Source organism: Gigantopelta aegis, chromosome 8, assembly GCF_016097555.1.
Source record: "Gigantopelta aegis isolate Gae_Host chromosome 8, Gae_host_genome, whole genome shotgun sequence".
NCBI classification, from domain to species: Eukaryota; Metazoa; Mollusca; class Gastropoda; order Neomphalida; family Peltospiridae; genus Gigantopelta; species Gigantopelta aegis.
Window position 1 is genome coordinate 54,510,265 of NC_054706.1, and position 26,467 is coordinate 54,536,731.

A 26,467-nucleotide genomic window follows, 5' to 3' on the forward strand; every position below is an offset into this window, starting at 1 on the left:
CCTAGGGCTAATGCCTTTGGTAAAAAATGACATTTGCAGGATCAAATAGACAATAACACCTGCAAATCTAAAAGCTCAATATGGTTATATCCATTGTAAATTGAATCGGTTTTCTACAGAGTTAACTGTACAATGTAACTGTAGACCCTTGAATCATCAACTTCATCTGTTCAAATTGCTAATGACGTCACTTTCTAATGACGTCATTAGCGGGTGCTATTTTCATTTGATCCCAGAAAAATAATGTAATTAACCAATCACAATACAGAACACACTCGCCATCAGTTTACAATGATGCACTCAACACATTTTAATTATGGTTATATGGCGTCAGACATATAGCGAAGGACCAAATGAGGAGAGAAGAAACCCACTGCCACCACACCATTGGCTATTCTTTTTGATGAACAGCAAGGCATCTTTTATATGCTCCATCCCACAGACAGGATAGTACATACCACAGCTTTTGTTACAACACTTGTGGAACAATGGCTGGAATGAGAAATAGCCCAATTGGCAACCTACAAAAATGTATGACAAAGAACTTAGATTACATATTGCTAACTAAAATCACTATAAATATGACAAAATTTAAATGGAGAGCCAAATTTAAAAACTAAGCACTTAAATAAAATAGTTATCAGGACATATAAAATAATACCAGATACAAAACTCTGATGATTCCATTATAGATTAGCAGGGCTGTACCTAGTGGAGGGGGCAAGTGAAAATTTGAAATCAAGTTTAATTTTTTTTTTAACGACACATCCAGAGCACATTGATTTTCTAATCATCGGATATTGGATGTCAAACATTTGGTCATTCTGACATATAGTCTTAAAGAGGAAAACCACTACATTTTCCCTTTAGTAACAAGGGAGCTTCTATATGCACCATCCCAGAAAGGATAGCACATACCACGGCCATTGATATACCAGTCATGGTGCACCGGCTGGAACGAGAAAAAGCCCAATGGGCCTACAGACTGGGATCGATCCCAGACTTTACCAATGGACTACATCCCGCTCAAATTTGAAAAAGTGCCTTTTGTATCTATGTGTATAAGTTTCTATGTTACCCCACACTGATTATTTGTACCTGCCCACCTTTCCACCCATTACTTTTAAGCTAGATATGACCCTGGTGAGAAAATGGAATTCTTACAACAAACATTGTTAACATCAAGGTAAACAAGACCTTGCAAGTATACTACATATATGTTGTTTTTTACTTGTGCAACTGATGAGCTGTAACAGCTCAAAGTTAAATAAAGAATTGAACATGTTGATCTGTTGGGGTAATTTCACATTACAGTTAACTCCAGCTTGTCATCAAAATATGTTTGTGTAGTTAAACACATAATCTAATTTAAACGATCCATCATTTTCATACACGCGTTTAAAGTTTTCAATCATGTGACTTGACTCCATGGTGATGCTAGGAAAGGTATGACTGCTTTTTCTGGCTGAAAAACAAAATAGAGAAGAAAAATAAAATAATAATAAATATATATATATATATATATATATATATATATATATATATATATATATATATATATATATAGTTTATTGTTTTGCTTTTCATGTTAAAATATTTTTTATTAAGTACCGGTAATTGACCAAACAAAAAAATTGATAAATATCCTTTCAAAAAAGATTCAAACTTTAGCAACTGAGAACAGATTTGTCATTTTTCAAATTGATTTTTCTTCTTCTTACTATATACAAGACATATAATGTCCATTGTTAAAAAAACAAAAAACCGTAACCACCACAAAAAACAAAAACAAAATAAAACAAAACCCCCACAATATCTGAATTTAATTTGTTTTCTTAAACATAATAAAATCCCAATTCAAAGTGAAAATGATGTCAGTTACATGCATTGGTATACAAGTAGGTACGCAAACACTGCAAAACTGATCAGTTAATTGGCAAGCTAAACTAAGGTTGTTATCATTAATTTAATTAGCAATACAGGCCTCTAAAAATTGCGAGAGCGATCGTTTCGTTCGTGTGTTGCTCGTGCAAATCTAATTTGAGTTACCTATTTGGGCACCATCAAGAGATTGGTAAGGGATAGACCGGCGTGGAGGAACTTTATTGCTGCCCTAAATGCCACTAGGCATGACAGGAAATGATGATGATGATTTTTTGTTCTCGCAAATTGGGAGCATCTATTACTTGGATGCTGAAAAACATGAAGGGCATTTATTTTGTAACCCCTATCTTCGACTTGCCAATTAAAAGCCACATTTCAACAGCTGCTGTGACATCTGTGCCATCCTCGGTGGCGTAGTAGTTAAACCATCAGCTTTACAGCTGGTAGGTTCTGGGTTCACACCTTGGTACTGGCATCCATCTAGAGTGAGTTTTAACAACTCGGTGGGTAGGTGTGTTAGGTCACTACACTGACCTCTCTCTCACTAATCACTAACAACTACAGATCTGCCTGTTAACAGGGGAACTATCAGTCCCACGCCTCTGGACTCCTCTGAGACTATTCCAAGGATTAATGTTGGTTTTTAGCTCACCTTAGTATGTGAATTTAATTTTTTGTTTTTAGCAAACTGGTTAAATATCAATGCTCAGTATGCTAATATCTTAAAAATGGTTCCCCATAATTTAAGTTAGGAGAGCAATTAATTGCTCCCCACAATGTTTTTCATTGTGAGGTCAACAACTAACCAACTGTCCTGGACAGACAGCCCAGATAGCTGAGATGTGGTGTGTTTAGGACAGCCTATTTCAACCTCAAAAATTGTACTTAATAATCTTTTTAGGCTTATAGGAACAATATCTAAAACATATGTGGTATGTGGGGGGGGGGGGTGGGGGGGGGCACAAGCTATAGTGGGTGGGGCAGGCAAATATACTGACATCCAAAAGAAACTATACCAATATTATGAGACTACTGAAAAAAAACACCTAAATATGTTGCATGTTTAAAACATATATATTCATGAGAGTGGTGTTTAGGTACGTTGGGAACACAATTTAAATCAATAAAAGCACAAAGATATTTAACTCCCATTTTTTTTTCCATTATCCAAATTATAAATGATATTAAATACATTTTTCTGGGTGTAGTTTCTTTTGGATGTCAATATATTTTATCTTTTGGATGATTTCAAGTGCACTTAGAAAGAAAGGATTAATAAATCAATAAGTAGACCGTCATTGTTTTTGAATTCTACTCAATGTTACCTTCCATTGTTGATATGAATGAAATCTGTTTTCGACCTTTGTTTGTCGACAGGACTTTGTAAAATGACTTCAGGGAACTGGTCTTTTCAAATGTCTGAAAGAAATTAAACAAGTATATCATAGTAACTTTTAAAACACAGCCTGTTATGTTTTGAAAGGGAAAAAAAAAGATGAATATTCGTATTAACTTGTAATGTAGTGTCTGGAATTTGGATTAATTAACTTATTTATGTAATAAAAAATGATATATCCACTTAGATAAAATGTATCTTTTCAACAAAGAATAATGAGCTGTTGACAAGGAGATTGTACATTTGGTTGTAAGTAATACCATACTGTTTAAATTGCAATAACATGTAAAGTAATTATCTTGTGTTTTTTGTTTTGTCTTTTCATCCCATATATGCAATCTGTGGGGAGCGCGGCATGGGAACACCCACTTGGGAATGAAAATGTACTTTTTTTTGTCCTACTCTATGTAAATAAACATAAAATGAATACTTGTATGCTCTATAGAGATTGGGGCAGGATGTAGCCCAGTGGTAACGTATTCGCTTGATGCGTGGTCGGTCTGGGATCAATCCCCGTTGGTGGACCCATTGGGGTATTTCTCGTTCCAGCCAGTGCTCCACAACTGGTGTAACAAAGGCTGTGGTATGTACTATCCTGTCTGTGGGATGGTGCTAATCAAAAAGAGTAGCCCATGAAGTGGCGACAGCAGGTTTCCTCTCTCTATATCTGTGTGGTCCTTAAACATATGTCTGATGCCATATAACCATAAATAATATGGGTTGAGTGCATCGTTAAATAAAACATTTCCTTCCTTCCTATAGAGATTTTGTGCTTCCACACTTCAGATATGGGTTTGCTAATGATGATAAACAATTGTAAAAGTTAAGAGAACTTCACCTCTTGCCAAATACCCCAGTGATGTGCGTTGTACGTCACCGGTAGTGTTGTCAGACTGTGATGAATATCAGCAGGAAGATTTCCCATCAGACGACTCGATTTATAATCTGAAATAACAAACAGATAGTGAATTTTATAATAATTATACTCAAATTAGAAGTATGATTGAAGTAGAAAATATTTCTGGCACTCTTCCTTTTGTAGATGGTTTTTCTGACAATGATTGATTTTTTTGTGATTTTTGTCCAAAAAAACAGCTACAAAAAATGACTTGTGCCAGAAACCATTAATCCAAAACATTGATATTTTGTTCTCCAGATGATGCTACAAAAAATGAATTTTAAGTCAAATTTTGCTTGTACCACCCATTATAGCTTGTGCCCCCTCCCCTCTCCTCCTAAGAAAGAAGAAGAACTTTGTTTTGCTTAACAACACCACAAGATTAATTAATCATCAGCTATTGGATGTGAAAAACATTTGGTATTTCTGATAGTCATCAGAGGAAACTTGCAACATTTTTCGTATGCAGCAAAGGATCTTTTATATGCACTTTCCCACAGACAGAAATGCACATACAACTGCCTTTGACCAGTTGTGGTGCAATGGCTGGAATGAGAAAAAAAACAATCAGTTGAATAGATCCATCGAGGTGGTTCGATCCTGCGCTCCTCCTAAGAGTCTAAAGACACCCTGAAAAGATAATTAAAGGAGGGGACAATTAAGGCATTTGGCCTGGTATGCATATTAAATGATATATAATGCACATTATTGCTTAATATCAACAAGTATATTCGTATAGTTAATTAATAAAACAGTTAAATGTGATGGCTATTATATATAATGGGCGCAGCCATTTTGTACCATCCCAGTGAATACGCCCTCTGGCGAGCTGGTGGTTACGTAATACCTAATGTGTCACATCAGGAATTAATCTTCGAACTGAAGAAACAAAACATACCTGATTTTTGTGGATGCATCGCAATGTTCTGTAAAAATAGCCATCCCAGTAAGCCAACAACAATTATATATCATTTTTCAATACAAAATAAACCACCATTGTCAAAGTGTTGATATAACTGTATTATGTTTTGTACATAAATTAACCCGTGTACTGAAATAATAATCGGAGTGTTTTTTTGGTTAATTGGTCTTTTCTTTCTGTGGCCTGTACCTGTGGTTCCTGATTGGCAGGTGTATATTTAGACAGTCGCCCAGACACTGTATCTAAACACATTAAAAAGACGTGCCTCTTTTATTAAGATCACAAGGTATTGTCTGATAGCCGCGCGGAAGCCCCTAGAATCGGAATGGTCATTATCACTTTATTACTGTAAGTAATTCTGTAAAACCCTTGATTAAGTAGACTTTCCCATCTAAAATCACAAAACTAACCAATTACGTCGTCCCAAAGAAAAGAAAAGTATCACTTGGGTATCGTGAGTGGTAGTTTTTGCTCGAACGTGCCCTACCAATAGGCCTAATAGGCCTAATAAAAAATACTATAACTCCATTTCGTTCTATTGATGTAACCTGAAATATATTTAGTTAAATAGTTTATTATACTATCAAGTCATTTATGTTGTTTTACAAGTCAGGTTGATGAAAGCGAAATGCCTTGTCGTAAATTAGAGCGTTTGTTTACACTGTGTATAGAGGACATGGACGGAGTTGACGTCACTTTGCCCCAAGCTATACCACCGGACGTCACAAAAACGAAACAAAATGGCGGCCCCCAGTTAGCAGGAATAAACATGTTTTTTTTATTAACTCTAAAATTACGTGTTTTTCATTTGTGTCAGTGTCAGTATATACATTGTGTTGGTGGTCCGGGTATGCATCTTTCCAACACATAAGGCTCTTGTTGGAGTTGACCCTACCTTTAAAGTGTCAGTATGTGTTGGTGGTCCGGGTATGCATCTTTCCAACACATAAGGCTCTTGTTGGAGTTGACCCTACCTTTAAAGTGTCAGTATGTGTTGGTGGTCCGGGTATGCATCTTTCCAACACATAAGGCTCTTGTTTGAGTTGACCCTACCTTTAAAGTGTCAGTATGTGTTGGTGGTCCGGGTATGCATCTTTCCAACACATAAGGCTCTTGTTGGAGTTGACCCTACCTTTAAAGTGTCAGTATGTGTTGGTGGTCCGGGTATGCATCTTTCCAACACATAAGGCTCTTGTTTGAGTTGACCCTACCTTTAAAGTGTCAGTATGTGTTGGTGGTCCGGGTATGCATCTTTCCAACACATAAGGCTCTTGTTGGAGTTGACCCTACCTTTAAAGTGTCAGTATGTGTTGGTGGTCCGGGTATGCATCTTTCCAACACATAAGGCTCTTGTTGGAGTTGACCCTACCTTTAAAGTGTCAGTATGTGTTGGTGGTCCGGGTATGCATCTTTCCAACACATAAGGCTCTTGTTGGAGTTGACCCTACCTTTAAAGTGTCAGTATGTGTTGGTGGTCCGGGTATGCATCTTTCCAACACATAAGGCTCTTGTTGGAGTTGACCCTACCTTTAAAGTGTCAGTATGTGTTGGTGGTCCGGGTATGCATCTTTCCAACACATAAGGCTCTTGTTGGAGTTGACCCTACCTTTAAAGTGTCAGTATGTGTTGGTGGTCCGGGTATGCATCTTTCCAACACATAAGGCTCTTGTTGGAGTTGACCCTACCTTTAAAGTGTCAGTATGTGTTGGTGGTCCGGGTATGCATCTTTCCAACACATAAGGCTCTTGTTGGAGTTGACCCTACCTTTAAAGTGTCAGTATGTGTTGGTGGTCCGGGTATGCATCTTTCCAACACATAAGGCTCTTGTTGGAGTTGACCCTACCTTTAAAGTGTCAGTATGTGTTGGTGGTCCGGGTATGCATCTTTCCAAGTGTCAGTATGTGTTGGTGGTCCGGGTATGCATCTTTCCAACACATAAGGCTCTTGTTGGAGTTGACCCTACCTTTAAAGTGTCAGTATGTGTTGGTGGTCCGGGTATGCATCTTTCCAACACATAAGGCTCTTGTTGGAGTTGACCCTACCTTTAAAGTGTCAGTATGTGTTGGTGGTCCGGGTATGCATCTTTCCAACACATAAGGCTCTTGTTTGAGTTGACCCTACCTTTAAAGTGTCAGTATGTGTTGGTGGTCCGGGTATGCATCTTTCCAACACATAAGGCTCTTGTTGGAGTTGACCCTACCTTTAAAGTGTCAGTATGTGTTGGTGGTCCGGGTATGCATCTTTCCAACACATAAGGCTCTTGTTTGAGTTGACCCTACCTTTAAAGTGTCAGTATGTGTTGGTGGTCCGGGTATGCATCTTTCCAACACATAAGGCTCTTGTTTGAGTTGACCCTACCTTTAAAGTGTCAGTATGTGTTGGTGGTCCGGGTATGCATCTTTCCAACACATAAGGCTCTTGTTGGAGTTGACCCTACCTTTAAAGTGTCAGTATGTGTTGGTGGTCCGGGTATGCATCTTTCCAACACATAAGGCTCTTGTTGGAGTTGACCCTACCTTTAAAGTGTCAGTATGTGTTGGTGGTCCGGGTATGCATCTTTCCAACACATAAGGCTCTTGTTTGAGTTGACCCTACCTTTAAAGTGTCAGTATGTGTTGGTGGTCCGGGTATGCATCTTTCCAACACATAAGGCTCTTGTTGGAGTTGACCCTACCTTTAAAGTGTCAGTATGTGTTGGTGGTCCGGGTATGCATCTTTCCAACACATAAGGCTCTTGTTGGAGTTGACCCTACCTTTAAAGTGTCAGTATGTGTTGGTGGTCCGGGTATGCATCTTTCCAACACATAAGGCTCTTGTTGGAGTTGACCCTACCTTTAAAGTGTCAGTATGTGTTGGTGGTCCGGGTATGCATCTTTCCAACACATAAGGCTCTTGTTGGAGTTGACCCTACCTTTAAAGTGTCAGTATGTGTTGGTGGTCCGGGTATGCATCTTTCCAACACATAAGGCTCTTGTTGGAGTTGACCCTACCTTTAAAGTGTCAGTATGTGTTGGTGGTCCGGGTATGCATCTTTCCAACACATAAGGCTCTTGTTGGAGTTGACCCTACCTTTAAGGAAGGAAGGAAAGAAATGTTTTATTTAATGATGCACTCAACACATTTTATTTACAGTTATATGGCGTCGGACATATGGTTAAGGACCACACAGATATTGAGAGAGGAAACCCGCTGTTGCCACTTCATGGGCTACTCTTTTTGATGAACAGCAAGGGATCTTTTATATGCACCATCCCAAAGACAGGATAACACATACCACGGCCTTTGATATACCAGTCATGGTGCAGTGGCTAGAGCGAGAAATAGCCCAATGGCCCCACCGACGGGGATCGATCCCAGACCGACCACGCATCAAGCGAACACTTTACCACTGGGCTACATCCCGCCCGAAAAGATAATTAAGCATACCATTTGAGAGATTCAGTGGTAAGGCAAGATCCTCTGCATCTGTGGCCTTGAGAAGTTTAGCCCGAGCGGTCAAGTTGGTCAGCAGTTGGAAGCCCTGACAGGTTCCCCACAGTGGAAAATAATCTCCCTTGTCATTTGCCTGCAATGAACAAGATCAAACTATTTAACTGTAAAAACAAAACATGTTCATCAACTTAACATATTAATTTTAAATATTTTAATATTTTAGACATTACTTTTTTTTTTTTTTTTTCAATTTCAAGCAAATCACGAACATGCCGGGTGCCCCATTTATTTCGTAAAGTTCCTCCCTATATACAATTAACCAGGTTCTCCTTGAATGTGATTAATAAAGATATACATATGAGTGTTAGTGCTTGTTTCATAGTAATATACATTTTAATTAGTGCATGTTTGTATTTATGTTTTCTTTTATTATAATTAGTGTGTGTTGCTTAAGTGGTGTGTATTTACAATATTTAAACCTGGTTTGCGGATCTGGCCCCCAAAGCTACAAGCCGGGGGGTCCAGGTCTATTTTTCTACATTTGGTGCAAATTGCCATTTTTATCATAGTTTATATGTAATGTCAAAGGCATCATTGCACAAGGCAATGACCCCCTTGAAACACCAGTGTCTTAAGAATTTTTCTTTTTTGTTGGGCCGCTCTAAAGCGGCAAAAAATTCTATATCAATCCTTGAATAAACTGAATCTTTGAAAAGTGCCATTTCATTACATGGCTTATCTCCCTCTAATAATTTTCTAGTTGTCCATATTACCCATATCGCTTTACTCCAAAGAAAAATTCCTAACTGCGATGCATAATCTCCAGGCTTATGTTTTATGCCAAAAATCATGGCGTACGGGTTCAAACGAAATTTATTACCGAGAAGTTTTTTGAAGATTGGTTCAATTTGCTTTATAAATAGTTTTGTTTTGTTGCAGTGAAAAAAGGCATGCAAGACTGAGTCCACTCTGTTGCACACAAGGCACTCCGGAGTGGTCGCAATCTTCCAGTCATATAGATGTTTTCTGACTGCAATTACGTTTCTAATCATTTTATAAATTAAATCATAGTCGGGATTTTCAATGAAACCTGAATTTAATGTTTTCCAAATGTTTTGCCAGTTTATGGTTTCATTAAAGGCTATATTCCACCTGGTCTTAAATGATGCATCTTTGTAAGTTCTTAATAACAAGACTGCGTATATGTCTTTAGTTTTCGCGTCTGTCACGTCTTTTTTCGTGTCACCTACGTTGATACGAAAGATGGCATCTAAGTCACCATCACACCACTGGAACTTATTTCTGAATTTAAAAAAAATAATGTTTTGTAAATAAATATAAATTTTAAAGTTAAAAAAAAAATATATATATATATATATTTTGTTTTAAAATATATTGAGATGAACATTCATATGTGCAACTATAATCCAAGTTTCATTGATCTAGAAGTTATGGTTTGTGACAAATTAAGTTAAACATGAATGCTTAACATTGGAGTTAAAGACACATTTCCAGGAGACAATCAAATTGAATGCTTTTTCCAGGACATTCCAGGCCTGGATTTTAAAATCCCAAAATCCAAGGATATTCCAGGATTTCCAGGACGTGTAACAACCCTGATATCTCACCTTAGAGCACATTGTTTTATTCATTATTATTATTCTCAGAGTAAACCTGCTACATTTTTCCATTAGCAGCATGGGATCTTAAATACATGCATGCACTTTCCCACAAACAGGACAGCACATACCACATCCCTTGAAATACCAGATGTGGGGCACTGGTTAGGCTGGGAAAAACCCCAATCAGAGATCTGGTCTACTGAGATTGTTCAATGCTGAAACCAAAGCACCTCAATCAAATATTCAACCAGGTGGAGGGTGGGATTTAGCTCAGTCGGTTGAGTGCTCGCCTGAGGTACTTGTTCAACCAGGTGGAGGGTGGAATTTAGCTGAGTCGGTTGAGTGCTCGACTGAGGTACTTGTTCAACCAGGTGGAGGGAGGGATTTAGCTCAGTCGTTAGAGTGCTCGACTGAGGTGCTTGTTCAACCAGGTGGAGGGAGGGATTTAGCTGAGTCGGTTGAGTGCTCGACTGAGGTGCTTGTTCAACCAGGTGGAGGGAGGGATTTAGCTCAGTCGTTAGAGTGCTCGCCTGAGGTGCTTGTTCAACCAGGTGGAGGGAGGGATTTAGCTCAGTCGTTAGAGTGCTCGACTGAGGTACTTGTTCAACCAGGTGGAGGGAGGGATTTAGCTCAGTCGTTAGAGTGCTCGACTGAGGTACTTGTTCAACCAGGTGGAGGGTGGGATTTAGCTCAGTCGGTTGAGTGCTCGCCTGAGGTACTTGTTCAACCAGGTGGAGGGTGGAATTTAGCTGAGTCGGTTGAGTGCTCGCCTGAGGTACTTGTTCAACCAGGTGGAGGGTGGAATTTAGCTCAGTCGGTTGAGTGCTCGCCTGAGGTACTTGTTCAACCAGGTGGAGGGTGGAATTTAGCTGAGTCGGTTGAGTGCTCGCCTGAGGTACTTGTTCAACCAGGTGGAGGGTGGAATTTAGCTGAGTCGGTTGAGTGCTCGCCTGAGGTACTTGTTCAACCAGGTGGAGGGTGGAATTTAGCTGAGTCGGTTGAGTGCTCGCCTGAGGTACTTGTTCAACCAGGTGGAGGGTGGAATTTAGCTGAGTCGGTTGAGTGCTCGCCTGAGGTGCTTGTTCAACCAGGTGGAGGGTGGAATTTAGCTCAGTCGGTTGAGTGCTCGCCTGAGGTACTTGTTCAACCAGGTGGAGGGTGGAATTTAGCTGAGTCGGTTGAGTGCTCGACTGAGGTGCTTGTTCAACCAGGTGGAGGGAGGGATTTAGCTCAGTCGTTAGAGTGCTCGCCTGAGGTACTTGTTCAACCAGGTGGAGGGAGGGATTTAGCTCAGTCGTTAGAGTGCTCGCCTGAGGTACTTGTTCAACCAGGTGGAGGGTGGAATTTAGCTGAGTCGGTTGAGTGCTCGACTGAGGTGCTTGTTCAACCAGGTGGAGGGAGGGATTTAGCTCAGTCGTTAGAGTGCTCGCCTGAGGTACTTGTTCAACCAGGTGGAGGGAGGGATTTAGCTCAGTCGTTAGAGTGCTCGACTGAGGTACTTGTTCAACCAGGTGGAGGGAGGGATTTAGCTCAGTCGTTAGAGTGCTCGCCTGAGGTGCTTGTTCAACCAGGTGGAGGGAGGGATTTAGCTCAGTCGTTAGAGTGCTCGCCTGAGGTGCTTGTTCAACCAGGTGGAGGGAGGGATTTAGCTCAGTCGTTAGGTGCTCGACTGAGGTACTTGTTCAACCAGGTGGAGGGAGGGATTTAGCTCAGTCGTTAGAGTGCTCGACTGAGGTACTTGTTCAACCAGGTGGAGGGTGGGATTTAGCTCAGTCGGTTGAGTGCTCGCCTGAGGTACTTGTTCAACCAGGTGGAGGGTGGAATTTAGCTGAGTCGGTTGAGTGCTCGCCTGAGGTACTTGTTCAACCAGGTGGAGGGTGGAATTTAGCTGAGTCGGTTGAGTGCTCGCCTGAGGTACTTGTTCAACCAGGTGGAGGGTGGAATTTAGCTCAGTCGGTTGAGTGCTCGCCTGAGGTACTTGTTCAACCAGGTGGAGGGTGGAATTTAGCTGAGTCGGTTGAGTGCTCGCCTGAGGTACTTGTTCAACCAGGTGGAGGGTGGAATTTAGCTCAGTCGGTTGAGTGCTCGGATGAGGTACTTGTTCAACCAGGTGGAGGGTGGAATTTAGCTGAGTCGGTTGAGTGCTCGCCTGAGGTGCTTGTTCAACCAGGTGGAGGGTGGAATTTAGCTCAGTCGGTTGAGTGCTCGCCTGAGGTACTTGTTCAACCAGGTGGAGGGTGGAATTTAGCTCAGTCGGTTGAGTGCTCGCCTGAGGTACTTGTTCAACCAGGTGGAGGGTGGAATTTAGCAGAGTGCTCGCCTGAGGTGCTTGTTCAACCAGGTGGAGGGTGGAATTTAGCTCAGTCGGTTGAGTGCTCGCCTGAGGTACTTGTTCAACCAGGTGGAGGGTGGAATTTAGCTCAGTCGGTTGAGTGCTCGCCTGAGGTACTTGTTCAACCAGGTGGAGGGTGGAATTTAGCTGAGTCGGTTGAGTGCTCGACTGAGGTGCTTGTTCAACCAGGTGGAGGGAGGGATTTAGCTCAGTCGTTAGAGTGCTCGCCTGAGGTACTTGTTCAACCAGGTGGAGGGAGGGATTTAGCTCAGTCGTTAGAGTGCTCGACTGAGGTGCTTGTTCAACCAGGTGGAGGGAGGGATTTAGCTCAGTCGTTAGAGTGCTCGCCTGAGGTACTTGTTCAACTTGTTCAACCAGGTGGAGGGAGGGATTTAGCTCAGTCGTTAGAGTGCTCGACTGAGGTACTTGTTCAACCAGGTGGAGGGAGGGATTTAGCTCAGTCGTTAGAGTGCTCGCCTGAGGTGCTTGTTCAACCAGGTGGAGGGAGGGATTTAGCTCAGTCGTTAGAGTGCTCGCCTGAGGTGCTTGTTCAACCAGGTGGAGGGAGGGATTTAGCTCAGTCGTTAGAGTGCTCAACTGAGGTACTTGTTCAACCAGGTGGAGGGTGGGATTTAGCTCAGTCGTTAGAGTGCTCGCCTGAGGTGCTTGTTCAACCAGGTGGAGGGAGGGATTTAGCTCAGTCGTTAGAGTGCTCGCCTGAGGTGCTTGTTCAACCAGGTGGAGGGAGGGATTTAGCTCAGTCGTTAGAGTGCTCAACTGAGGTACTTGTTCAACCAGGTGGAGGGAGGGATTTAGCTCAGTCGTTAGAGTGCTCGACTGAGGTACTTGTTCAACCAGGTGGAGGGTGGGATTTAGCTCAGTCGGTTGAGTGCTCGCCTGAGGTACTTGTTCAACCAGGTGGAGGGTGGAATTTAGCTGAGTCGGTTGAGTGCTCGCCTGAGGTACTTGTTCAACCAGGTGGAGGGTGGAATTTAGCTGAGTCGGTTGAGTGCTCGCCTGAGGTACTTGTTCAACCAGGTGGAGGGTGGAATTTAGCTCAGTCGGTTGAGTGCTCGCCTGAGGTACTTGTTCAACCAGGTGGAGGGTGGAATTTAGCTCAGTCGGTTGAGTGCTCGCCTGAGGTACTTGTTCAACCAGGTGGAGGGTGGAATTTAGCTCATTCGGTTGAGCGGTCGCCTGAGGTACTTGTTCAACCAGGTGGAGGGTGAAATTTAGCTCAGTCGGTTAAGTGCTCGCCTGAGGTGCTCGCGTCGCAGGATCGAACCACCTCAGTGGATGCATTCAACTGATTGGGTTCTTTCTTGTTCCAACCAAAAAAGTTTGTTTATTTTGTTTAACGACACTACTAGAGCACACTGCTTTATTAATTATCAGCTACTGGATGTCAAACATTTGGTAATTTAGACATTTATTCTTAGAGGAGACCTGCTACATTGTTCCATTGGCAGCAAGGGATCTTTTATATGCACCATCCCACAGACAGGACAGCACATACCATAGCTTTTGATATACATGTACCAGTAGTGGTGCACTGGCTGGAACGAGACATATCTCAATAGGCCCACCGATGGGGATCAATCCCAGACCGACTGCATATCAAGCGAGCGCTTTATCACTGGGCTACGTCCCGCTTTGTTCCAATCAGAAGGAAGGAAATGTTGTATTTAACGACGCACTCAACACATTTTATTTAGGGTTATATGGCATCGGACATATGGTTAAGGACCACACAGATATTGAGAGAAAAAACCTGCTGTCGCCTCTTCATGGGCTATTTCTTTTGATTAGCAGCAAGGGATCTTTTATATGCACCATCTCAAAGACAGGATAACACATACCACGGCCTTTGATGTACCAGTGGTGGTGCAGTGGCTAGAGCGAGAAATAGCCCAATGGCCCCACCAACGGGGATCGATCCCAGACCGACCACGCATCAAGCGAACACTTTACCACTGGGCTACCTCCAGCCCGAAAAGATAATTGAGAGATTCAGTGGTACGGCAAGATCCTCTGCATATATGCACCAGCCCACAGATAGAATAACACATCCTATGGCCTTTGATATACCAGTCGTGGTGCACTGGCTGGAACGAGACATAGCTCAATACGCCCACTGACAGGGATCGATCCCAGATTGACCACACATCAAGTGAGCACTTTATCACTGGGCTACATCCCACCCTGTTCCAACCAGTGCACCACAACTGGTCAAAGTCTGCGGTATGTGCTTTCCTGTCTGTGAGAAAGTGCATATAAAAAGATCCCTTGCTACTAATGGAAAAATGAAACAGGTTTCCTCTGACGTCATAATTACCAAATGTTTGACATCCAATATGAATAGCTGATGATTAATTAATCAATGTGCTCTAGTGGTTTCGTTAAATAAAACAAACTTTTAACTCAACAAGGTGTGACAAAAACAGCAGTCCTGGATGTCTCCACTAACCTTAACAGCCAAGTCGTAGATCTGTCTTCCTGCCTTAGCATACCAAGATACTTGAATACCAACGTCTCCACCAGGGAACAGTGCTCTGTAATCAGAACATGATTCCAATGAAAACGAAGGAAATGTTTTATTTAATGACACACTGAACACATTTTATTTATGGTTATATGGCGTCTGACATATGGTTAAGGACCACACAGATATTGAGGGAGGAAACCCGCTGTCGCCACTTAATGGGCTACCCTTTTTGATTAGCAGCAAGGAATCTTTTAAATGCACCATCCCATAGACAGGATAGCACATACCACAGCCTTAATGTACCAGTCATGGTGTACTGGCTGAAATGAGAAATAACACAATGGGCCAACTGAAAAGGATCGATCCCAAACCGATTGCACATCAAGCGTGCACTTTACCACTGTGTTACTTCAGAAAAAATAATTGTATACCATCAATGTATATGAACTTAACTTATTACAGGTACAATCAAACATGCTTTACCTGCCATCAGTATTAAGCAGCCACATTTTCATTTCCCCAAATGATCTAGTACAGTATACACTGACCAGTGTATTAAGCAGGAGAGGGGAACAGGTGGGGAAAGGGGGGAGGGGGGCCAAATCATCAAATTTGGGGGGAAAAGATAGAGAGAAAGGAAATGAGCTAACCTGAACTTTTTTCACCATGTATTACCATCATTCTTCCCACAGTTGTAACCCATGCAGATATTTACAGGTGTATACATTTTGCCATTGTTGAGGAACTTTACCAATGGCAATTTATATCTCAGTGACAGCAATTGCCGTCAGTGCCATCATTAAGTTCGAGCCCTGAAATCAACCTGTCCCTCTCCCTGCAAAAATGGGAGACCATATGCCTATGGGCATCTGTCTTAAATGGCCACTTTTTTGATACTCACTTTGGTGGCTGTTTGACACTGGTTTAACTGTACATTAGAACATGTTTCCAGTTGCAAGAGCTTTTCTAACAATCAAAATAACACTTGAATTACATTAACTTGTTTAGAATATCAGCGTCTGTATATTCATTGTGCGTCTGATCATCCTAATGTTTTTAGTCGGTCAAACTGCATTAAAACGTTTACTCTAATATACAGATAAAACTATGCAAGTGACTGTTAGATACCATATATCTTCCAATGAGTTCTTTCAAAACATATCAATGAGGTTTCGTGTTTTTAGTCAATGAGTTGTAAGATAACTGACATTTAATGGACCCAAATGTAATATTCTACTTCTTACATAATCTCAAAAACCAAGTTTAGAACAAATTTGAATGTCTTTTCTAACTAAAACTTATTTGTGGCACTTGTACATGCAGTTGACATACTTATTATACAGCAATCAATTTCAGGTTAACTTGCAGTGGCAAATCTAGGGGGGGGGGGGCACCAGGCCCCACTTAAATATTGCAACAGTTATATATATATATATTTTTTTTTTTTTGTCTGTTGGAGTATCTGAGGAATCCCTTCGGGAACGTTTGTGGCTTTGGCCACATGTCACTGGACCCCCCAACTCCCAATATGGTTTTCTGGATCTGTCACTGACTTGTACATCACAGAAAAATTATAAAACATATTAAAACATTTACCCATTGATATGCGAAAACAGTTTCTTGTAATACTCATCAGATTCTTTGGTTCTGAAAGGACAGAAAAGAACACACATTAAATTCATATTTTACTGACATTAAAGAAAGAAAGAAAGAAGTGTTTTATTTAACGACACACTCAACACATTTTATTTACGGTTATATGGCGTCAGACATATGGTTAAGGACCACACAGATTTTGAGAGGAAACCCGCTGTCGCCACTACATGGGCTACTCTCCCGATTAGCAGCAAGGGATCTTTTATTTGCGCTTCCCACAGGCAGGATAGCACAAATCATGGCCTTTGTTGAACCAGTTATGGATCACTGGTCGGTGCAAGTGGTTTACACCTACCCATTGAGCCTTGCAGAGCACTCACTCAGGGTTTGGAGTCGGTATCTGGATTAAAAATCCCATGCCTCGACTGGGATCCGAACCCAGTACCTCCCAGCCTGTAGACCGATAGCCTGCCACGACGCCACCGAGGCCGGTTTACTGACATTAAATGCATACCGTGTTATTAATTTCATTTGTGATTTAAAATAGAAATAATATTAAGTTTGGATAAAAAACAAATATAACATTAATTGATATTTGATAACATAGCTATAATGAACAGAGGGTGAATACAGGAGATTATTAAATCATTCATCTACATACATTCCAATAATTCACGATCACTAATTTATGCAAAAATTAGATTTTTTATCTAATAAAATAAACAAAACAATCAAAACCAAAGCAAAAATATTTATCTACAGTAAATAAAAATTATTTTATAAAATCAAACCATGGGTGTAGGAAAGTGCCAAAAAGTGGGGTCACACATGCATATTATATATATATAAATACATGTATAAATATATAAAAATCATCGCCGCTTCCAACACCAGTGCAAACGAAAACCCAAACAAAAAAGCCTAAAATTTAACAAAACACTAAAATCCTGATTAAATACAGGGTTTTGTTACCTGATGGGTACAACCCTTGCCCCAGCTTGTTCCAGGTACTTTACATAAGTTGCTGGAATGAAAGTGTCAGCACTTGCATGTTTTGTTGCTTGGGCCAAAATTCCTGCAAAAATTATATATTCAAAGTTATTACATTAGAAAAAAATGTTTCAACTTGATTAATAAATCAAAATAACAAACTTTACATAAGTTGCTGGAATGAAAGTGTCAGCACTTGCATGTTTTGTTGCTTGGGCCAAAATTAATAAATAAAAATAACAAAACTAATAAAACTGTTATTTCATGCAATATAATTATAAGTACAAGTAACTATTATATGTGTTACTCTGGTTGGGGCAGGTGTGAGGGGGGGGGGGAGGGGTTTACTAATGTATATGTTAAATGTTTGGTGTCACTTATAGAAGGTCACAATTACATGTATGAGAAACCACTGTACTGAATGTGTCGACTTCTTTAAATATAAATTAGTATTATAATTATAATATACTGAAAACCGAATTTGCAACTGATTACACCAATCTAATTAAAATTAGCTCCAGTATTACATGTGGATCTAACAGCACCCTGTTGGAGCTCATGTCCAGTTGACCTTTCATTTGACCAATCAAAACCTTACTTGCAAAATCATGCCAGTGATTTGAAAAGAATTTGAAAACATTTGGGATTATGCCGAGGGTATACGAAATGATTTGGGTGAATTACAAAGTATGCCGGAAACTAATTGCAATATAAAACTTTATATAAAATTAGTTTCAAGGCAAAAAAACCAACCTGATGGTATAGCCATAAAATATGTTTATACTAGTATACAATCTAGAGTTTATCACTGCAGTTTTCCCCCGGTTTTTTCAATGCTGAAATAGATCAACAAGTTCACCTATTGCATAAATAGTCTTGCCCAATATTTTTTTAATTTGTATGCTCCCGAATAATGCTATAAAAGGCGAAGTGTAATTGATCAATATTTAAATTGTTATTTATAGATGAAAAGTCACCTGGACATGGAAGCCCACACAATGCTGTTAGATTTACTGATAGACCAGTAGAGCTAATTTTAATCAGATTGCTGATTACACACAACAATGAAATGTATAGAAGAATGTCATGGGAGTAACCAAAATTATTGATCCATTTTAAATGTGCTTCATTTTAACTTTAACAGATTTTCAAAACAATATCTCTAATTTATTTCTTTTTTCACTCATTTATTTAATATTTTTTTTTAAAAGACATTTTAAAAATCTACACACACTACTAAAATGACAGATTGGGTTTGAGCAAAACAAAGATTCCTGGGAGGTATATAACCTATATATGTATGTGAAACCAGGAAGTTATACAAAGTGATTACGGTATGTATTCTGTTATACAATACATGTACAGTAATAGGATACTTAGGCTTGTTAACTTTGAGCAAGCCTCAGGTGATATTTAAAAAAAAAAAAAGCAAAACAAGCAAAAAAAGTATTAAATTAGATTTAGATGTATTACATAATAGACATTTAAAGTGACGAAAGAATGTAAATGAACCAAAAACCAAAATATGGTACTACTTTTATAAATTTAAAATTAAGAAGAAAAAAAAGAGAAGAAAATAAGAAAGAGAATAACTTCCTGGTCAAATATTTAAATTAACTTGTAACTTATCAATTTAATAGTTATGTTAAATATTATCTGAAGTTATATAATCAGACACATACTTACCAATAATAGGCCTGTTATTTATCTTGACTGATACACCAACTACTAAACCAAATAAAGTAAATACTGTCAAAGATGAAACAACTAAAACGCTATTCATGTTTCTCCTGTACTGTGGTCTGATCTACGGGTACATGCACTGACACTAAACTATCATGTGCCTGTGAGTTATTAGGTCATGCATTAGTGACACTTTAGTGGCAGGGTGCTTAAGCTATCAGCTTTAAGTCTGGTAGGTTCTGGGTTCAAATCCCAGTTGAGTATCCAACCCAGTGTCAGTTTAAATGACTCATTGGGGAGATGTAATGCCACGACACTAATTTCATTCCTCGGAAATCATTTAACCATGTCCTGGACAGACAGCACAGATATCTGAGGAAGGAAGGAAATGTGTTATTTAACGATGCACTCAACACATTTTATTTACGGTTAAATGGCACCACACAGATATAGAGAGAGGAAACTCGCTGTCGTAATTTTATGGGCTACTCTTTTTCATTAACAGCAAAGGATCTTTTATATGCACCATCCCACAGACAAGATAGTACATACCATGACCTTTGTTACATCAGTTGTGGGGCACTGGCTGGAACAAGAAATAGCCCAATGGGGCCACTGGCAGGGATCAATCCTAAACCGACAGTGCATCTAGCGAACAGTTTAGATATTTGAGGTGTGTGCTTGAACTCTTAAGGGATGTAACCCCCCACCCCCACCCCCACACACAAAAGAAGATAAAATAAAATAAAATAAAATAAATACATGCAGTCACTAGTCTGTATCATTGTCTGGGGATACAAAATACTTCTATCATTACATTTCAATTTATTTTAGTGCTTTTATCAATTTAGGATTCAAGCACACCGTCCTGGGCACATACCTCAGTAATCTGGGCTATCTGTCCAGGACAGGGATTAGTAGTAGTTGCTAGTAGTTAGTGAGAAAGAAGTAGTTCTTTTAGTGGTCCTTCACCTCCCCATGCAGCTGTTAAAATTCACTCTGTGCGAGAGACGGTACCAGGATCGGAACTCAGTACCTACCAACCTAAAAGCTGATGGCTTAACCACTACACCACTGAGGCCATTTTATTTTTATCAGAGATGTTATTAAATAGGTTTGATCATGTTTAATTATAATTTTCACACAGGCACATAGTAATCATAAAGTGGAATTTTTTGTTTATAAATGCTTACAAAATTGTGATTTAAAAAGAAAAGGGTTCTCCTGGGCAGGGGACAAGGACCCTTAGTCAAATAACAGGAAACTCCTGTGGAAAAACAGGAGGGTTGACAGGTCTGGTCGACCATTTATCCAGGGCCATACCCTGATCAAAATCCTAGGGGTGGATGGGGGGCACTACTTTTTATAAACAAATGAAACACTATACAAATTAAACCCTGAGATTCTCGGGGGGGGGGGGGAGATGGGGGTGGGTGGGGGGCGGCAACTGGCGCCACACACACACACACACACACACACACACACCCCGGAGGATACGACCCTGTTATGTGGGGGAAAAAATAATTTTAAAATCCTGGACTTGTAATAAAGTATTTACGGTTAGGGAATTCCCCCAAATTTGTGCAAGTCATGTTACACAAAAGAAACTTCTTATCAGGACAGGGTCTTTCTGAGATCTGCTAAATATAGTCATTTGAGTCAACATTTTACTCCATCAAATTTTCTCGCAAATAAACTAGATATACTGAATACTTGGATGGTTACCAGTTTAAATATACAAGAGACCATTGTGTTTTGTTTGTCTGGTAAGTTATTCCTCTCAAAATCCTGGAATAAATTGCATTTTTATTGCTGTATTTAACGATTTTACAATATGAATATTATATATGAGATGATTAAATGTTCTTTTTTTATTCCTTTCTTCATGTAACAAGCCCCCAAACGTTTTGGAATATATTATAAAAACAATGCATTAATGTACATGTAAGGAGAAATTTTATGTGTAAACAGGATGTTATTTTGTTGCTTACTTGAGTGAATCAGACTCATTGGGGTTTTCCACAAATCAGTTTTACACAATTACATCAAAGTCTATGGAACAGAAATAATGCATAAGTGTTGGAAGCTGGAGGGGGTCGGGGTGTAATGCCCCCCCCCCCCCAAATGTTTTAGAATATACATTTTTCAAACTAAAAAAAAAGTTCCCTGACTAAATTAAATTATTTTATTACATGTATTTTAATTTTATTTTTATTTTTATTTTTATTATTATTATTTTATTTTTTTTAATTACCATAAAACTGTAAGTAATTTAACTCACATTTAATTTTTAAAATATTATTTTGCAGCTCCCAGTCGTGCGCTAACTGAAAAGGTACATCTTAGCATCAAAATGATCCTCTCAGCGTGGAACATGTAACAGAAACAAAATGGCTGAAAGTAAAAACAAAAAAGCATCTTCATGTCCGTTACAAACAAAACTTGACAAAATCCTCAGAAATCAGAAACAAATCTTTGAAGAACTTATTTCGATCAAAAGACAACTAAAGATATCAGCACAATGTACCAGGATGATAAAACAGAGCACAGACCGACAGTTGTCAGAAGTGCAAGAGAAAACCACAAAGAATGTAAGGAATGTGGAGATGACAGTTCTTGGGCTGACCGCGGTGTTGGATCACGTGCAGGAGCGATTAGTACAGCTAGAATTAACACAGTACGACTCTTCAAAAGGTCCTAGTTCAACAAGCTCTCTTTCTTCTACTGATGAGGAAGCTGACTTTTTAAAGACAGGAGAAAGAAAACTAGGTTTGTAATAAATATAATGTGTGATATCAGTTTTATACATACATGTAGCTCTATCCATAATTTGTTGCATTTGTTGCTAAGGATTCTTGATAATGAATCTTTTAATATCTTATTAATGTACAATAGAAATACATGTACTACAATAATTATCTCATGCTTTGGTTACCAATTTTCAGTTTAATTAGTTTTCGTGTTTATATCCAATTATTAAAGTTGAAGAATGTTGTCTTGGGCACACACCTGGGGTATCTTGCCCTTCTTTTCTGGACATTGGTGAATAGTTTGTGATTAGTCAGAGAGAAGTCATGTGTAGAGACATTACATGATATGAAAAATATATTTTTGAACTGTTGAAAGTGTGTGTGTGTCTGTGTCTGTGTGTGTGTGTGTGTGTGTGTGTGTGTGAGAGTGAGAGAGAGAGACAGACAGACAGAAACAGCGACAGAGAGAGAGAGAGAGACAGACAGAGACGGCGACAGAGAGAGAGAGAGAGAGAGAGAGAGAGAGAGAGAGAGAGAGAGAGAGAGAGAGAGAGAGAGAGAGAGAGAGAGAGAGAGAGAGAGGAGAAATGGAAAGAAGAGATAAATAGCTGATAAAACAAATCAGATGGGTACAATGTACACTCATTTTCTTCTTCTTATTCCTCTGCAGACTGTACAAGACCTGAGCAGACCTGTAACCACAATGGAGGGCAGCTACACAGCAATCAAAAGTGGCTGCGAGAGAACCACCTGTTGCTGGTCAAAGGGATAGACACCACAGGTTGCCTTCTTCTCGATTATCTTGTGCAGGAACACATCCTTTCTGACACAGATGAAGATGATATCTCATCCCACAGAACACGGAAGGACAAAACCAGAGAGTTACTATTCAAAATGAGGCATGCAGATAACAAGAAAATTTGCCAGTTTGTTAAACATCTTCAGAAAGATTTTCCTCATTTAGTACGGAGCTTCTCTAATGATTCTGAAACCGGAGAAAGGAACAGCTGTGTTGCCTGTGACGTTGTGCAACAAGTGAATGTAGACGATGCAATTGATGTCTTGTTGCAAGAAGCCGTTGTTGACGATGATTTGTATGAAAAAATATGGCGATGTACCACGAAAAAGAAAGGTTGGAGCAGGCTCCTTAAAAATATGCATCATACCAGAATGCCAAAATGTTTGTCAGTTCTTGCACAAGCACTGGCGCAAAAGTATCCCCAACTCTGCAAACGTATCACAGAGTCTGGCATAGAGACACTGGAATGTTGTTACAAGCGAAAAACATCTTCATCCAGTATCTGCTGTGAAGTCAGAGATGGAACAACAATTCGTAAAATGTCTACTGGGCTCAAGAGTCGAAATGGAATACCAATATTTGGGAACAAAAAATTTACACAACTGTATCAAAAATACAGAATGAAGAAACCACCACAGAAATGGCTAGTTTGAGATTTATGCTGTGCTGCAGAATACATTTTAAACAAAAACACTTGTCTTTGTTTCATCAAAAAAAAAAAAAAAATTAAAAATCTTCAACAGCATCTTCAATTAAATGCATTTAATATATTACATCTATTTAGTAAATAAACTGGTAAAAAAAAAAAAAAAAAAAAGGTTTTATATAGAAATCCTGAGTCATCTAAAAATAATTAACGGTATATTGGCCTTTTTTATATTGTCATTTTGTGTTGTCCAAACTAAGGAGCATGGAACACCATTTATATTTATCTCATTTGCATAATCTAAATTTTCCTGAAACAGACTATAAATTAATAGGAAGTGTTTGTTGTCCAGAACTTACAAAAAGTCAGATCCATTACCCGTTGTTGTTTCTGTGAATATTAACGACAGAAGTGGTTGTTTTAATGTTTGCTGCGCCGACAAATATTTTTAAAGAAATATTTTAACTTTAAAATATAACACAAATGCTTAGTGTACACCTACATATACAAAGGACAGTTATACAAAATGTATTTCTAATGTGCCAAGTGGAAAGAATTTGAAGCCCGTGTTCATTTGGAAGACCTTGACTTTTTTCCAGTGATTTGTTCTATCCAGTTGAACTTGAAACATATAACGAAACTCTGGATAAGAACTTGTATAATTCATTATATTTTAATCAGGAAACTTCTTGAGTGTGGGATTGATTGAATTGCCCTTATCATTAATAAATATAAGAATAGAAAATATGTATGGATGAAATGTAACTTTAATGTATGGATATACTTTGAATTTCTTTACAAAAAATATGTCATATCCAGTGTCCAGTTTTAAGAATTACAACCGTCATTTTAAATTATACACAGATTATAACAATGGAACAATCACATTTGCTTAACCCTCATGTAGCGTGACGGTGCGCAGTGTGTCATCAATTTAATTACACTGTGGACATGAAAAGGTTCAGTCTGTGACGCTATTCCAGCACAGACATGAAACGGTTAGGAATTGAGTCAAAGGAACAGGAATAATTATGACACCAGCTGTTTTATAATTTTCCTAGGTTTTTTTGTGCTTTTATTTTTCTCTGAAATGTATATTTTAACCTTTAAGCCATCCAGTAACTACAGATGTGGACCACCACAAACATAGTGACCTACAGGAGTGTGTCTGCAGCTGAATGTCAAACCCTCAAGACAGTGTAGATGGTAGTAATGACCATTACGTTGGTTAAAAGAACAATTATTATCCATATGGGCAGAGAGAAGTGGGGAAAGAAAAATGATCTTTCCCTATGGGAAAACCCCCAAACATTTCTTCCCCATGATATGTTTTGATGTCATAAACTGCTTCACTATAGGCAGTTAATTGTGTGTATGAATAGCTTCCATGATGGAAGTCATTTCAACAACTAACTTATGTCATCAGTGGTACATCACAGCTGTGACACAACGCTGTCTCGTGTTCTCAGCTTGCGAACTTATTTTCAATAACAGTATTGTTCGAAAATATTCCATAAAATGATAAATCTTGATAATGGTTAATAAATAGAATACCCGCTACTCAGCAATACTGTTTATCTGGCACGAGTGAATTGATGCTGTCCTTCCTGAGCCAAGTAGCGAGTTGGGTATTCTCTAATTCCTGTTTAGCATCAATCACCATCTTCCCCAAACAACAATGTATAATGATAAGTTATGTTTCAAAGACATAACTGCAAAACAGTAACCATGGTCCTAATGGATACTGCTATTTCCAAATACATAAGATTTGAGAAGTTTCAAGGCTCAAAACTTGATGGCAGCACAGATAGTAATTGATGTAGTTGTGATATGAATTGTCATAGGTTATGGGCTTTTATAAAGTTAACCTAAATTCAAGCCCTAATATTTGTATATAAGTAATCACCAAAATTTTATTGTTTAACTTTTACTCTGAAAAGCTTAAAATTACCCAAAGATTTATTAGTTAATTTATGTTATATTTAGCACATGCTTCTCTATTAATTCATATTAATGTAAAAAAATTAATGCTTATATTGTATTCAAGACATTAATTTCACTTAAGAATTGACTACAATTATTTTTTGGTTCATGCAAGTATGAACCGAAAAATAATTGTGGTCAAATCTTATGATTAAATTTATATGCATACTTTAACAATACATAACTGAATTTATTTTGTTTAGCTTTAAATACGCCTGTAGTATTGGTTGTGTAAACTTCATTGATACTTATATCGCGTAAGAATGCAAACGTTCATTCACCATTATTTGAATCAGGTGATTTGTTGTAATTTTGATAAGCGACGCCATTTCCTCTAGCTGCTGTGCATTTTTACGGATCATTTAGTTATATTGGAGGAATTGTCCTATTCGTGTTTAGTTTATATTTTATGAAAGTGAATGAAGGGAACGAGTCTAACATTTATGCTGTTGGTGGAACCGTTTAATTTTCGCCCAACAGCTGTAAAACATCGCTTACAAGTAAGTTACAGGCGTGAAGTTTCCTACATGATTTCTTTGGCCACCGACCGAGACTCATGTCATGATTAGCGAAGAGGTGGGGTTTTCTTGGGTTTTTTAAATCAATGCGTATAGATCTACATGTCTACTCTGCTATTGCAGTTATATTTAGCATGTTTCTGTATTAATTCATATCAATGCAAAATTTTAATGTTTATATATTTGCTCAACACATTAATTTCACAAAGTTTTATTACTGAAGTTATGTTATATTTATCACATACTCAAGGAATTATGTTTCACAAAGATTTATTAATACTTAAATTGTTATATTTGGCACAGACTTGCATAAATTATTATAAGATCACACAATTGTCAAACCTTAAAGGAAGGGACAATTAAGGCATTTGGCCTGGTATGCATATTCAACAATATATAATGCACATTATTGCTTAATATCAACAAGTATAATCGTATAGTTAATTAATAAAACGGTTAAATGTGACGGCTATTATATATAGTGGGCGTAGCCATTTTGTACCATATCAGTGAGTATGCCCTCTGGCGAGT

The 26,467-nt window shown here is 38.9% G+C and overlaps 2 protein-coding genes across 3 annotated transcripts in view; one reads left to right on the forward strand and one right to left on the reverse strand.

The window, feature by feature from the left end:
- LOC121378218 (gamma-glutamyl hydrolase A-like) overlaps positions 1-19,395 on the reverse strand; it is a 36,777-nt gene extending 17,382 nt beyond the window's left edge. Inside the window, exons 1-7 of one of the 2 annotated variants that reach the window (XM_041506297.1) lie at positions 19,244-19,395; positions 17,540-17,642; positions 16,568-16,618; positions 14,954-15,038; positions 8,527-8,665; positions 4,119-4,225; positions 3,210-3,303 (exon numbers count right to left, since the gene is read on the reverse strand). In XM_041506297.1, coding sequence (XP_041362231.1) covers positions 3,210-3,303; positions 4,119-4,225; positions 8,527-8,665; positions 14,954-15,038; positions 16,568-16,618; positions 17,540-17,642; positions 19,244-19,340 — 676 coding nt within the window. In that variant the 5' untranslated portion in view covers positions 19,341-19,395. The remainder of the gene's footprint in view (positions 1-3,209; positions 3,304-4,118; positions 4,226-8,526; positions 8,666-14,953; positions 15,039-16,567; positions 16,619-17,539; positions 17,643-19,243) is intronic. The other variant, XM_041506296.1, reaches the window with a different exon arrangement.
- A 1,480-nt stretch (positions 19,396-20,875) lies between these two features.
- Positions 20,876-23,534, forward strand: LOC121378217. The gene is made up of 3 exons (XM_041506294.1): positions 20,876-21,006; positions 21,550-22,009; positions 22,661-23,534. The coding sequence occupies exons 2-3, from the start codon at positions 21,631-21,633 to the stop codon at positions 23,440-23,442; spliced, it is 1,161 nt and encodes a 386-aa protein (XP_041362228.1). The 5' UTR covers positions 20,876-21,006; positions 21,550-21,630; the 3' UTR covers positions 23,443-23,534.
- The last annotated feature ends 2,933 nt before the right edge of the window (positions 23,535-26,467 follow it).

Excerpts from the sequence above, each read along its gene's own strand:
- LOC121378217 (XM_041506294.1), top strand. The coding sequence starts at position 21,631 with ATGGCTGAAAGTAAAAACAAAAAAGCATCTTCATGTCCGTTACAAACA. Across the intron at positions 22,010-22,660 it reads GACAGGAGAAAGAAAACTAG|ACTGTACAAGACCTGAGCAG; the intron begins GTTTGTAATAAA and ends ATTCCTCTGCAG.